The sequence below is a fragment of the Anabrus simplex genome, chromosome 1, assembly GCF_040414725.1.
Source record: "Anabrus simplex isolate iqAnaSimp1 chromosome 1, ASM4041472v1, whole genome shotgun sequence".
NCBI classification, from domain to species: Eukaryota; Metazoa; Arthropoda; class Insecta; order Orthoptera; family Tettigoniidae; genus Anabrus; species Anabrus simplex.
This window is the reverse complement of record NC_090265.1, coordinates 249,081,440-249,097,083: the sequence shown is the minus strand read 5'-3', so window position 1 is coordinate 249,097,083 and position 15,644 is coordinate 249,081,440. Positions and strand designations below refer to the sequence as shown.

Here is a 15,644-nt window from a genome sequence, read left to right as displayed (position 1 = left end):
CATTCCTTTCCATATCATTTCCAACATAGCTGATTATCTTTTTTTGCTAGTTGTTTTACGTCGCACCGACACAGATAGGTCTTATGGCGACGATGGGACAGGGAAGGGCTAGGAGTGGGAAGGAAGCGGCCGTGGCCTTAATTAAGGTACAGCCCAAGCACTTGCCTGGTGTGAAAAGTGGAAACCACGGAAAACCATTTTCAGGGCTGCCGACAGTGGGGTTCGAACCTACTATCTCCCGAATACTGGATACTGGCCGCACTTAAGCGACTGCAGCTATCGAGCTCGGTAGCTGATTATCTTATCAAATAATTCTGAATCAGAGTCAGCACTACCCTTTCCCGGTCTGTACACTCCAAAGACATCAAGTTGCCTATTATCTTTAGAGATGAGCCTTACACTCAGAATTTCATGTTTTTCATCCTTTATATGAATGTTGTTGTCTGTTAAAAATAGAAGTTTAGGAAGTGCTATACTATTTAGGTCACTATAGTTATAAAGACATATTTGGCATTCTTCCTTCCTTCGTAACCTGCTGTATCTACTGAATTAATAATTCCTTTATAACATCTATTCTTATAGTACAACTATAGGTTTGTCCGGAAAGTTGAGAGCGTTTTCTTAGGTAAGAATAAAGCAAAGTTATATTTTAGCATATTTCTCCGACAATTATGAAACTATTTCCACATGGATATGAGCTGATTTTGAAGCAAGGAAGAAATGCCTATTGACGTTTGCTCAAATCACAACATAATTTTCCATTCGCAATTTTTTTAAAATACCTAAATGACAGCAATGTACAACCATTGTGGTGAGACGCAATCAGATTTTACATTCGTGTTGATGAAGATTATTGTTTTAAGGGGAGGTTCAACTAGGTACCTATTCCCTCGTAACTCTAATCGGAGGACAAAGAGATCCAACATTTCGAAGGTATTGATTTACTGTTATGATGTTATCATGCCAACGGCCGTAGCCGTGTTGAAAAACCGGATCTCGTGAGATCTCCGAAGTTTAGCAACATTGGGCGTGGTCAGGAGTTGGATGGGTTGCCACGCGCTGTTGGTGGGGGGTAAGAGAAAGGAGGAGCGGAAAGGAACTGGCCACCCTACCGCACATACACTCCGGCTCAGGAACAGCTCTGTGGAGGTTCGGACCTGCCTTCGGGCAGAATAACCCTTATCTTACCGATGTTATCATAAGGGTAGTTGTGCATCGATTCTTTTTTGCTATTTGCTTTACGTCGCACCGACACAGATAGGTCTTATGGCGACGATGGGACAGGAGGTCCTAGGAATGTGAAGGAAGCGGCCGTGGCCTTAATTAAGGTACAGCCCCAGCATTTGCCTGGTGTGAAAATGGGAAACCACAGAAAACCATCTTCAGGGCTGTCAAAAGTGGGGTTCGAACCCACTATCTCCAGGATGCGAACTCACAGCTGCGTGCCCTTACCGCACAGCCAACTCGCCCGGTCATCGATGTTTAAAAAGTATTCACGGCAAAAAAGGGAAGCACTATGAAAGACTCCCAAGGCCTTAGAATACTATCGGAGGTGTATGGGGTAAAAAGAGTTGCTCAAGTAAGGTTCAACAGGAAGAATGAATGTGAGGAGCTTAGCACTAAGTGAAAGCAATGTCAAACTCAGTGGTCACCACTCCACATCCCTAGTTTAGAGCTTCTGGGACTCATCCATTTTAGTTGCTTTTTACGACATGGAGGATACTAGGGATGCATTGTATTTTTCCACCCTCAGAGGGTGAAGTGGGAAGAGTCTGATCATCTAATCGAGGTCAGAAAAGAGTAAGAGTTGACCAAGGGTGATCAGATTGGAATGATGTCTGACACAGGTAAGGAGTAAAAAATACCATAATCTAGTTGGAATTCCATGGTCGTTACTCTATGCACCCAAACCGAGAGCTCCTAGGGATCTCCCATTTTAGTCTCCCCGTACGCATTGCTAGGATACTATAGATATTTACACTGAGTGGCCAAAGGTCACGGGAAGGGGTGTCACATTAGGTCCCATTAGGTGCCGTGAATAGCCCTTGAACGTTGCGGCTAGCTACGACATAGCTGAGCAGTCTGTCACAGACACCAGTGTCGTGAAGATGGCGACACGCCGCGATTTAACCGACTTTGAACGTGGGATGATCATCGGCGCACGGCGCATGGGTCATAGCATTGCGGAGATTAGACGCAAATTCGGTTTTCCTAGGTCAACAATGTCGAGGGCGGATCTTCAATATCGCAGAGAGAATGTTACAACCCGCGTAAACCACCGCACGGAAAGACCACACACAGGTTTAACTGTGTTTAATTAACGGACATCACGTCGTCTCCGCAGAACCATACTGGGTGCTCGACGGGCTACTGTGAGTCAGATCACTGCCCAGTTGAATGTTGGGAGTCCGGAACCTATTTCTACCAGGACTGTAAGGAGGCAACTGCACCGCATAGGCTTCACCAGCCGAGGACCAACTCGTGTCCCTTTGCTGACACCTCTACACAGAGCTCAATGACGTGCATGGGCCCACGAACATCGGCAATGGGCCATGCAACAGTGTGGTATGGTATGGTCCGATGAATCCCGATTCCCAGTTGAATCGAGCTGATGGGCGCGTGAGAGTGTGGCGTATGCCTCATGAAGCTATGGATCCTGCGTGTCAACAAGGTTGTGTCCAGGTGGGAGGGGGCGTAGTTATGGTCTGGACAGCGTTCTCATGGTTGCAATTAGGCCATATTGTCCGCCTGCAGGGAGCGGTGACAGGTGCACATTATTTGGACATTCTTTCAGACCATCTGCAGCCCTTTCTTGCCCAAGAGTACTCTGATGGAGATGTCATGTTTCAACAGGACAATGTGCCATGTCACCGCTCTGTGGTGACACGCAGGTGGTTGGAGGAGCACTCCAGTGAAGTTACAGCCATGGATTGGTCCTCCAGATACCTCGACCTTAATCCAATTGAGCATTTATTGGATGTTGTCGATGCTCGAACATGCTCCATGAACCTCGCACCAACTACACAAGACCAATTGTGGGTAGCAGTGCAAGATGCGTGGGTCCAGATCTCCCCTGAACGATTTCAACACCTTGTAGAGTCAATGCCTCGCCGTACAGATGCCGTTTTGAGGGTTCGCGAAGGATCAACTCGTTATTAACATCACATTCAGTGTCTTCCCATGACTTTTGGCCACTCAGTGTATAACGCCTCCACCTACAGGGGGTGAAGTAGAAAGATGTGTAGCCCTCCTAAAAATGAAGGCATCAGCAAAAGAAAGACAAGGACCACAAAGGAGTGAAAATAAGGCCGTTGTAAATACATCACTTGAGCTCGTGCCATTTTGTTATAAACACATCAGTTGCGTTCGGAGCACTTCGTTGTAAACACATTAGTTGCACCCGAAAGATTAAAAAAATAAGTTGCACTCTCATCCCAATTAAGTAGCACATCAGTTGGGCTCCAACTATTTCGTTGTAAACACGTCAGTTGCTCTCAGAACATATTCATCCCCAATAAGTGGCAGCTGTAATCACAGGTAATCTCCACGTCTTTCGTCTGAAATATAAAAAGCACACTGAAATTGAAAAGTGGTAAGTGGTTACAGTGGACGTTCGGTTTGACATTCTTCGATCCTGCGGACATTGGAGATATTTTTGCTGAATTGATTAGTGTTCTACCAGGCGATCCAAAACTAACATGCTTTGCTGAGTAATCGTTTACAAACTTCATATCATCCGATCCATTATTTCCTGCCGAGATTTGGTCTCAAGGAACTCCAAATGCACGTAGGGTGTTTCATACAGCATTCTCACTTAATTTCAACAGCGCACATCAACATATTTACAAATACATGGACGCCGCCTTTTAAACACAAACGAGTACATAGGTAAATTAAATTGAATGACAAGGAAAAAGCTAATATAGTAAATCCAAAATATTTGAAAATGCGAAAAGTTGAAGAGCTGATTTTTGAAAACAGACGAGGAAATATTCGTATAACACATTTCCTCAAAAGGGTTACTTTCTACTGGATAAACATAAATATTAATGCTGTTCCAACTACTTTATACACTTTGATGAGCTCCAAGTTACTGGTACGATTATTTTAAACATTTTCACGAGTACCAAATTCCTGATACAATTAATTTAAACAGCATTTTTAACCATGCCCATTGATACCAAACTGCTCCACGGAGAGGCCTTAGTCCTGATAATCCGTATGAGCCACCTTCTTTCCGGTGATAGGTGGGTTCATGGGACCCCGTAGGATCTTTTCCAGGGAGGAGGAGCACATTAACAATTTTCTTGAATATAAATACCAATATAAAGTCAGCAACATTAAATTGTTTACAGAAATTTCCGGTTATAACAGATGCTAGATGACTCTCAGTAAATTCAGTTTATGAAGTAATCTGGTATGATATTAAACAATTGAACATCAACCATTTTAGAATTCCAGAGGGGGGGGGGGCGCAAGTGCCCCTCTTGCCCCCCTTGAGGGCGCCAATGTGTGGGCCATGAACTACCGATACCGGTGTGCTTAATTACGCTCCTCTTTCGGTCATTATATAATTTTGTTCGTTAATGGTGCTTTTTAATATCCTAGGTGCGTTTAACTTTATTTTTAATAATGGATGATGTGTTTTTTAAAACGTTACAGGTATGTAACGTTATGAGAATAGTTTACCAAAGCGACGACGCATTGCTCGTTGACCAGGATGGCACAGTGAACAATGCGATTCGGTATGTGGCAATCCTGGGTGGTCGCCCATCCAAGTACTGATCACTCCAAATGTTGCTTTGGTATGGGAACGGGGCTGTACTGGTGACATGTTTCGTAGTGACGGACACATTTTAATATTTTATGTGAATGTGCGGATGTTATAATTTTGAAATAAACAGCGTTTGGCAGTGCGTCTGCCTCACTTACCTGTTTTCTAGTGTTTCAAGGTTTGAGGATGCATTTAGCTTTGGCTTAGAAAGCGCATTTTGAAGGTTATCTGGAAGTAAGTGGGTGGGGATGGTAGCTTGGTGTACTTGGCGGGAGTGAGTTTCTTGGTTACAGAGTCTCGGCTACTCGATCCACCGAGGTGGCCCCGAAATGGGGAGGAGGGGCAGGGAGGTTTTGTCTGGTTGGGGCAATTATTCAGTTTGAAGAAGAGGATATTAGGGGTCGGGAGTTGGAAGGCATGGTACCCTGGGAGGGAGCGTCCCCAGTCGGTTGCGTCGATCCCGCCCGTGATCTGATCGCGACGCATCGGCCGAACCAATCGAACGGGGTACCGCGGGCCAGACAGTGAACCACCCCACATCCACAGAAAACGATGAATTTCATGGTCCGAGGAGGCAAGTGCAAGGCAGGCGCGAGAAGGGTAGGTCATGGGTACCCTTGGGTTCCCCTGATGGCCTGGAATGGAGGGTCCATGGCACATTAGGGTAGTCTGTGTCATGGGGACCTGGGAATGGAGGGGTGTGTTTGAAATACTAGAAGGGTCAAACGCACTTGGCGGATCGACCTATGCGGAAACACGTTGCCTGAGTCGTGACAGGTCTAGATTGTTGAGTGGTTAACGCCACTGACAAGCCACGAACACAGGACACCGCGAGCTGGAATTTGCGATGCTGGTAGCATGCCAGCTAATATGGACTTCGCGCAGTGACTTGGTAGGCCTCCATGCTACTAGACTTGACTTGAGTCACTTGATTTGGCGTGGTTGTAGCATAGAGTCTTGGTTTCGGAGCTAGGTCGATATGATTGTTTGCTGGCAGACTGTAGGCTCTGGTTTGTCCTCGGTCTGGTGGACTGTGATTGGTCGGTTGTCTTGACGGAGCCAGCTCACTTGGCTGCTGGTTGGCTGGGATGGCCACGGGAGTCGGATGGCTCCCGCACTTGGCGGGGGCTAGCTCACTTGGCTGCTGGCTGGTCTGGTGTGGCCGCGAGGTGGTTGGCTCGCGGTGTGTTTCTAGTGTACATGCGGGTTGTTCAATGCCGGGAGTCCTTAGTCTCTACTACTACTTAAAATGTTTTCATTCCTCCCCTGAAGGCGGAGGCGGGCTTCATAGACGGTGACGCCGTCTCTCAGGCTAGGATATTTGGTATGGTGAAGGAGATGTGCGTAGAAGGTGAGAGGGTTGGCGGCCGTGGCCTATACTAGGGACTGTCCCGGCATTTAGCTGCAGGAGAATGGAAAACCACCGAAAACCACTCTCAGGACAGTGGATGGTGGGGACCAGCCCCTCTCCGTCTCCCGAACACAAAGGCGTAGAGCCACGGCAGAGCCGCGGCCAACCCTCCTCTGCTCGGTTGCTCGGTCGGAGTGCAGAGTCGTCGGACCAGCCGAAGCCTACCCTGCAACCGTCGAAGATGAAAAGGAAAATGATGCCATGCGGAAACTGACCAGCGGGCGCAACTAATCTATACCCACATTTGACCACTGAGCGCAACTAATGCATACCCACATTTGACTACCGAGTGCAACTTACGTAAACCCACGGTTGACTACCGAGCGCAACTTATCTATACCCACACTGTCCACCAGATACAACTGATATATACCCACATTTGACCACAGACTGCAAATGACGAACTCCCGTGACTTCAAACAATACTACCACTATGCTTACGTAGGACTATAAATATGCACCTACAAAAGGCACTCAGGACCTTTCGGACAAACCGTGTGTTCAATGTTCTATTGACATATTCTGTTGTTCTCTTTTCAGGATGCCTGCTCGCAATCTCCGAGTCATGGCAAAACTTATCAACATGAGTGAACCAGGATCTCAAGAATACCGAGTGCAGAAACTTATCATCCATCCAAAGTATAATAGCGTGAATTTCAGCAACGATCTTGCTTTACTTAAGGTAAATATATCATGTAATGCATCCTGATGAAACATTAGCAATTAAATACCTCGGGGGGAAAATAGGAATCCATTTTCATTCGTGTTAGGATTATTAAACCATATGGCTGCACATTTACATGGTCGCCGGAGAAGAAAGCCTACTAGTTCAAAAATATAAAGCCTTAAGTAATAATAATAATAATAATAGTAATAATAATAATAATAATAATAATAATAGAGCTCCCGTGGCTCAGACGGCAGCGCGTCGGCCTCTCACCGCTGGATACCGTGGTTCAAATCCCGGTGACTCCATGTGAGATTTGTGCTGGACAAAGCGGAGGCGGGACAGGTTTTTCTCCGGGTACTCCGGTTTTCCCTGTCATCTTTCATTCCAGCAACACTCTCCATTATCATTTCATAGCATTTATCACTCATTAATAAATCACCTTGGGAGTGGCGACCCCATTGTAATAACAGCCTATAATATGCTTCATTCATTCCATCCCTAACCCGGTCAATGACTGGAAAACAGGTTGTAGGTTTTCATTTTCAGTAATAATAATAATAATAATAATAATAATAATAATAATAATAATAATAATGTGCGCCATCTAAAGTTCATTTCAGAAATCTATGCCTTTCTTGTTCGTTCTAAATATGATAGTAAGTCTAAAATATGTAGATACTCTTAATCTCAAATAATGAATAGGGGAGGGTGGGTAACAGTGAGACACTTTTACTTTGGATCATCACAAAAGGAAAACAAATTAAGTTATTTACTTCAAATATGGCACATGCAGTTCTTCAAAGATTACTCTTTTGTTACCTTACAGAACAAATATCCTAATCTGTATCAACAAATTACAATAATAATATATTTGAAGACACTCACATTGCCTCACTCTTCCTAACCGATGGAGTACAATGAGACACAACCGGGGGAACAGTGAGACACTCATCAACGACCATCAACGAATGTCAATTAGTGAAAAATCAACCTGAAATGCAAAACAAGACTGCTGTCTCTTTGTTATTCCTGTCATTTTTGGCACTGGTAGTATCATTTTAATGTCAGTTTCAGAAACGGAAGCTACATCAAGAACATCTGGAATAGTAAATTTCCCTGCCCTATTTTTCCTTTCATCTTTTCCACTTAAAATCTTGTCAGTGTAGTAAACAAGCTTATTATTCTTTTGTCTGAATTCGATCAGAACATAATCGTCTACTGAAGGCGCCCTTTCAAGTGCTCCAAATGCCGAGGGATCGATTTGTGGACCTGCATCCTCGTCAGATTCATCATCTGAAGAATCATCTAATTTCTTTTTCTTTGCTATCTTCATCAAGAACTAACACTTTCTTGGCTTCATTTCTTCTAGGTTCAGTTTTCTTTGCCATCATTTTGTTACACCGTTCTTCAATTGCATTTTTCTCTGGTGTGTCAGTTGCGATCACACTTCTTCCTTTTTGCCTTTTCTGACTAAGTTTCCTTTTCTCAGCCTTTGGGTATCCTCTTATTTGTTCTGGGCTTACAAATGCAGTCCTTTCAGAATAAGGTGGAGGAGATGCACTTTTAGTTTCTTGCTGTGAACTGTCATCAAAAGATTGTATCCTTCCATCTACCACATTTGCATGTTCAGGCCTTAAAGATGGACCAGGAAGACTTATTGGTGAAAATGGATTAGGCATCAAGTTGCTGCAGTTTTCTGGTGCAGTTTGAGGCCGGTCAGTAACAGAACAAGGCAGAAAGTCAAGCTCACTGAAAACGTCTCGATCGTACGGAAAGATACCACACTTCTTGAAAGCTGACATGATGTTACTAGGAGTTAATGCCTTCTGGTGAGCATATCCAACACACGCCGCGACATCATAGATTGAGAAAGTTTTACCTGGATGCTGCATCATCCATGAATCTACCGCGCTATCATAAGCCACAGCGAAAGGCTTAAACACACCAACATCTAATGGTTGCAGCTTATTTGTAGAATGAGGTGGAACTGTCAGCAAAGTTACACCATTGGACTTAGCTAAATTTAGCACTGCAAGAGAAAGATGACTATCATGGTTATCAAGAATTAGGAGAGAAGGATTGTCTTTTGAGCTGTGGAATACTTTATGAAATGTTTCATAACATGATAGAACAATTCACTGTTCATCCATCCCGAAGGTGTTGCTAATCCCAGGGTACCTGGCGGAGCACCAGTGATCATGTGCTCCTTAAAATGTACCCTCGGAAATACCATAGCAGGAGGCAGACTATTTCCAGATGCACTCACAATGCAGCATGTCGTTACAAGTGTACCTTTCTCACCGCTTGTGACCTTACTGACTTGTTTGATTCCCCTTTCTGCTATCACCTTTGGTAGTTTCTGGACAGTGACTGTGCTGGTTTCGTCCAGGTTGAAAATCCTTGTTCCATCGGCAAATTTATTTGTCCTGGATAAGACAATGTGAAGATTGTCATAGAAGATCATACAATTATGTTTATTGAAAGAGGTTGCCCTTGACAGACTGCATCCTTCTGGTGTACGGAGGGATAATTCAGGATGGCGTTTAAGAAATCATCTATTCCATTCAATTCCTGCAATCCTATTGGTTTCCCATGTTTTTGGCATTTTGATTTTGTTTTCAACAGCCATTTCATAAGCTAACTTTCGACATTCGATTATTAGCAAACCATAAAACATTTTAGAGCATATTATTAAATAAGATGAAAGACTAGCCTCTTCACTATCAGTGAAAATTTGATTGATTCTGTAATTTGGAGTCATACGAATAATTTCCCTAGGGTTATCTTTCCTTTTCTTGACATATCTAGCCAGTGTCTGGAATGATTGTATTCTTTTGCAACAGATCTCAAACTCCTCCCTGCAGTAACTTGCTCAACAGCTGTGCTCATCGTCTCACTTGAAAATGTTCCTGTCTGAGTCTTTCTCTTTGGATTTCGCGGCATGTTGTTGAGACCTGCAACAATAGAAACCGTTCAGAATACCTATTCTTGCCTACAGATTATTTAAGAAGCGACATTCAATAATAGTTGCATTACAATTCAACTCCTCTGTTTATGGGGAACAGTGAGACACTGTCTCATTGTTACCCGCTAAGACTTGTCTCACTGTTCCCCATCAGCCATCGTCATATGTATTCCTAATTCCACCATAACCTACCTGCATGAACAGATTTAATGTTTCCTGAAACCAAAGCTATAGATGGCCCTTTCTATTTGGAAAATTATTTCCAATATATTCTCGTCAGGAATAGAGATATGTACTACAGAAGACATCACGGAAAATATACTTTGCTCACCCTAAGAACACAATGGATCACAAAAGCAAACTTGCAAGAAAGGCAGCCATTTGCAAGCAGGATTATGGGTACGGGGTGTGTTTCAAAATGCTACCACAAAAACATCACTTCATTATTATTCTCTGGAAGCGGTTAATTTGAAATGTCTCACTGTTCCCCATGTCTCACTCGTTGGCTGAACAGTCAGCGTACTGCCCTTCGGTTCAGAGGGTCCCGGGTTCGATTCCCGGCCGGGTCGGGGATTTTAACCTCAAATCGTTAATTCCAACGGGACAGGGGCTGGGTGTATGTGTTGTCTTCATCATCATTTCATCCTCATCACGACGCGCAGGTCGCCTACGGAAGTCAAATAGAAAGACCTGCACCTGGCCAGCCGAACCCGTCCTGGGATATCCCGGCACTAAAAGCCATACGCCATTTCATTTCAATACACAAGTGAAGAATTTGTCGTAGATTCTTTCTCTAATAAACAAGGATATAAATGGTATTAGAACCAACATGATCAATTCAATGCTTAAGGAGGCTAAGATGGCAGAAACTGACCTAGAGATCAGACTGTCGCAGGCTTGGAATTAAGGTGCTTGATACGCTGGACACAGTCCTGTAGTATTATAAGAGAAGCCATAGGAAAATAACAAAATTTGATATTTAAGGACTAAGGGTAGTTAGTAATAGATCTACCGGGCGAGTTGGCCGTGTGGTTAGGGGAGCGCAGCTCTGAGGTCACATTCGGGAGATGGTGGGTTTGAATCCCACTGTCGGCAGACCTGAAGAAGATGGTTTTCCATTGTTTCCCATTTTCACACAAAGCAAATGCTGGGGCTTACCTTAATTAAGGCCACGGCCGCTTCCTTCCCATTCCTAGGCCTTTCCTGTCCCATCGTCGCCATAATACCTATCTGTGTCGGTGCGACGTAAAAAAAAAAAGAAATCAGAATTTGCAGCGGTAGATTTGTAACTGAATTGTAGAAAACATGTTTTGGTTTGGTTTGGTTTGAAATTTTGGTCCACGTAAAACCATTAATTGTAACTTGAATGTTTAATAAACGCATTGCCTTGAAAAGACCTAGGATATATGTGACCAACGTAGGGAATGGTGCGCACATATTCGTATTAGTGTGGGCTCTTGAAAAGTGTTAATGGGCGTCATGTCATCGTTTGTATGCGTCAAGTCGCTGAGTTCTGGGGGATAAGCCAAGTTAATGAGTTAATTAAAACAAAATAATAATAATAATAATAATAATAATAATAATAATAATAATAATAATAATAATAATAATAATAATAATAATAGCGTATGGCTATTACTAGCCTAGTCGGTAATCGAACGTGGGATCTTTGAACTGAAGGCCACTACCCTGATAATTAAGGCAAGTAGCCGAAAACTGAACAGTAATACTACGGTAAACTGAGTGTTAAAGAAATTACCTCCCCATTGTCCCGACCCAACACCTTTTAACCCATATTCCCATGTCCTAACAGCACAACATACTTGAGGAATTTTCCCAGAATATTTTTCTAAAATGACTGAACATCCATGTGCCAACCAGAAATATTCAGATATCCGAGATAGTTCTTTTCATAATTGTTTAACGTCGCACTAACACATGGAAGGTTTTCGCCGACGGAAGGATGGAAAAGGGCTAGGAGTGGGAAGGTAGCGGTCGTGGCTTTAATTAAGGCATCTTCACTTTCTATATAGAGCTCATCGGGTTCTCTCAGCACCACGTCCAGAATATTCTTCCTTCTAGTTGGTTCTATCACTTTCTGATTGAGCTGTCCTTCCCTGATGTACATATTTAATATTTGTTGGTCATGCTTTCTGTCATTCGCATTACCTTCTCAGTTGACATTTAATAAATTGAGATTACCCCCAACAATCTCGTTCCTTTTAGTGTCGTTTCCCACATAACTGATTATCTTGTCAAATAATTCCTCGTCAGGGTCATCCGTTGCAGATATGTACACACTAAAGAGATATAGTTGTCTGCTATCTTTGGAGATGCACCTTGCACCTCATCCTTAAAGGAGAACACAACACAAAAACACATATTTCGTTATTCATTGCTAAAGATGTATTATGGGAATGTAATAACAATGCCGTTAATCCGATGCCTCTATGCGCACAGCAAAAGCAAATATATAGTTGAACACTGTCCGATACACTATTTGATTCTGAGGCAACTTGATTTTAGTGTTATGTTCTCCTTTAACTTTGTCACAGCTTACAAATTATTTTTTCTTTAGTGTGAATACTCTCCCTCCTTTGGATTCTATCCTTTCTCTACGACAAACACTCCAGTTACGAAAGGAAATGTCCGCATTAATATACATTTCATACCCATGCTGCCCGGCTCTATGGCTACATGGTTAGCGTGCTGGTCTTTGGCCCAGTGGGTCACAGGTTCGATTCCCGGCCGGATTGGGGACTTTAAACTTCATCGGATAATTCCGATAGCTCGGGGCCTGGATGTGTGTGCCGTCTTCATCATTAGAGTTCATCACAGAGTTCATTCTGACAGACGCGCAGGTCGCCCATACGACGTCAATTCGAAAGACCTGCACCAGGCCTTTTCGGAGGCTACACGCCGTTATTATTATAGCCATGATTCAACTCCGACTATAATATCCGGTTAATATGCAGTATAGGCCTCCATATTAAAGTACATTTTTGGATTGAGAGGCCGACGCTAGTGGGCCCTACAGATACTGATAGAAAGAGCCGACTCATTGCATTAAAATACAAAATCCAGGATGTAAAATAAGTGTCAAGAAAGTTGGCTTGCTAGGGTGTTAGAAACAATATTCATCACCAAACACAACTAACTGCAGAAGAAACTGGAAAATACGTGAAACATTGTAGTCATACCTGAGATAATAAGCAAGACTTTGTCATGATAACCGATATACTTTATATTCGATTTTTCAAATCTCTCTTTGTTTCCTTCTTCCGTAATGGATCGATGTTAAATTTACTTAGATGGCAAAGTGATAACGCTGCATGACTAGCAGGCGGAAGGATATATGATCGAATTGTGAGTGAGTGTAACATATTCACCTATAACTTAATTGTAATCCGTAAAAATTCTTATTTATTGAACAGGTTGAACAAAGCTTCGTCTTCAGCACCCGTGTCGGGAGTGTCCCCCGAAGAAATGGTCCATTGTCGCCAGCAGAAGATGGATGTGTTGTCAGTGGATGGGGAAATATAAACCAGGTAACCTCAAAAGTACTTGTATCTCTAACCATTTACGTCTGCATTACCCTCAATCTGTATTCGTTTCCGTTTCTAACACCGCAGTGCGTATCCTCATCTTTCTGTATCAGCACTGCCTTCGTGATGTACAGGCCGTACTGTAGAAAGCGCGCCAAGACCAGCAGATGGTCGATTAGGGCGACTAAACGAATGTTATGAGTTGTATTTGAGAATGTAAATACATAAGGATTGACAGTATTTTTTGGATAATTGTGGCTGTTGAAAAACAGACTTTTTGTTTTAAGTATATTGCATGCATGTCTTCTATATTTTTCGCTTCAGGATTTAAGTAAACAGCTCTTATTGAGATAATGAGACCTCGTACTTTAGGTTAGTGAGTTGTATTCACGTCGTGAGTAAGGATAATTCAAGGGACTTGATGCTTCTCGTGAAATGTATTCATTGAATTGTCATTGTATAGCACGTTTTTGTGGAAATATAATATGTTGCATATTTATGATCGCCTGAAAGTACGGTGGCAAAGCCTTAATATGATTAGTTTTAATTTTGAACGATGTCATAGTTTCCTAAGGTGGAGATAAGGGGGTTGGGATTAGAGTCGAGCCCAGAATAGAATTTCTTGGCAGATTTCAGAATCCTGGGCTAGACTTCATCAATGTGGAGGTCAGAGTGAATGTCACGATTCAGTTCAAACCACTGAGCACCTGAGATCATGCGAAGGGCACGATTTTGAAAGCGCTGGACTTGTTTTAGGTGCGTATTGGCTGCGATCCCCCAGACGGGACTGGCATACTCGAGGATTGGCCGAATGGAGGATTTGTACAGCAGGAGCCTGTTCTCTAGGTTGAGCCCATTGTCGACTTTCATGATGGAACAATTTCATACAGGCGGTGATATGCCTGGGCCGAAATTCTGGCTACGTGATGTTTGAACGTCAATCCTCTGTCAAGGGAAACACCCAGTATGTAGCAACATCAGACCACCAGATCACTTCGCAAAAAAATTAAAAAAAAAATCAGTGGTTAAGGGTCAGTTCTAGTTCGTTTCGAAAAGGGAGCTGCACAGCTCTTAGTGACATTAATTTTGATTATCCGCTGTCGAAGCCAGGGTTCGATAGTTGAGAGGGCATCTTGGAGATAATTTTGGACTGTGGGTAGCTGCCAAGAGACAGTGGAAATGGCGGTATCTTCTGAATACATGTAGACAGCGTACGTTAGATATATATAAATTAAAGAGTACAGGAGAGATAATCCCTCCCTGGGGGACACCAGCACAGATAGGGCGGGGGTCCGAGAGGGAGTGGTTAACTTGGACCTGGAATTTCCTATCAGAAGTATAACTGTGGGGGAGCTGGACCAAGTGACCGAGGAAACCAAAAAGGTTTAGTTTGTAGATGAGACCTTGGAGCCATACCCAATCGAACGCAGGTGATATGTCTAGAAAACAGACTCCTGTTTGCCTCCTGTGGTTGAAATTCTTGGTAATTTCCTCGGTGATCCTTATTAACTGATGGGTAGTAGGTAGTAGAGTGATCACTTCGGAATCCAAACTGTTCATCGTTAAGGAGGTGTTTGTCATCAATGATAGTTTGAATGCGGGTAAGTAAGATAGATGGTTTCAAAAAGTTTCGAGAGGATGGATAAGAGGGAGATTGGTCTGTAATTTTGTGGGAAAGTGGGATCGGAGAGAGGTTTGGGAATCATGATGACATTGGCGAGTTTCCAAGAGGAGGGGAAGTAGGAAAACCTGAATATAGCATTGAAGAGTTTGGTAATGAATGTCAAAGCTTTTCTGCGGAGATTTTTGAGGAAGGTGGCCGAAATGTTGTCAAGACCAGGGGTTTTTCTATTTGTCAGTTTACGTATAGCAGAAAGTAGTACAGCGGGGGGGGGGGGGTAACAATTTTGAAATCAGGTCGAAGGTGGTGTTCACATAGATTATCAATTTCCTCCTCAACAAGATCAATTAAGTCATCATCTGATGGATCTATGTTGGGGGTACAAGTGGTTTCAAGGATGTTGCCACTGCGTTGGCTTTCTCGACATCTGAATGGGCCAATCTTCGTTGTCCGTGGAGGGAGGGTATGCCAGTCCACTTCCTAGTGAACCTTCTAGCCATCCTGTGCAGTGAGTTGTCAGCCACACTTAACTCAGTTAATCTGGATTTCCAGGCTCTGATCTTGTGGTTTCTGATAAGTGTAGCCAGGTTTCTAGATTGGCCGGTTCCAGAGAGATTTCAGATGCGGGTCTCTGGACAGTTGCATTTACTTGCGGGTA

General features: G+C 43.3%; 1 protein-coding gene across 4 annotated transcripts in view; it reads left to right on the top strand.

Moving 5' to 3' along the window:
* Window positions 1–15,644, top strand: part of LOC136864544 (trypsin eta) — a 243,539-nt gene that overhangs the window by 199,120 nt on the left and 28,775 nt on the right. For all 4 annotated transcript variants that reach the window (XM_067141682.2, XM_067141672.2, XM_067141690.2 and 1 more), the window contains 2 exons: window positions 6,726–6,867; window positions 13,255–13,368. In XM_067141682.2, coding sequence (XP_066997783.2) covers window positions 6,726–6,867; window positions 13,255–13,368 — 256 coding nt within the window. The remainder of the gene's footprint in view (window positions 1–6,725; window positions 6,868–13,254; window positions 13,369–15,644) is intronic.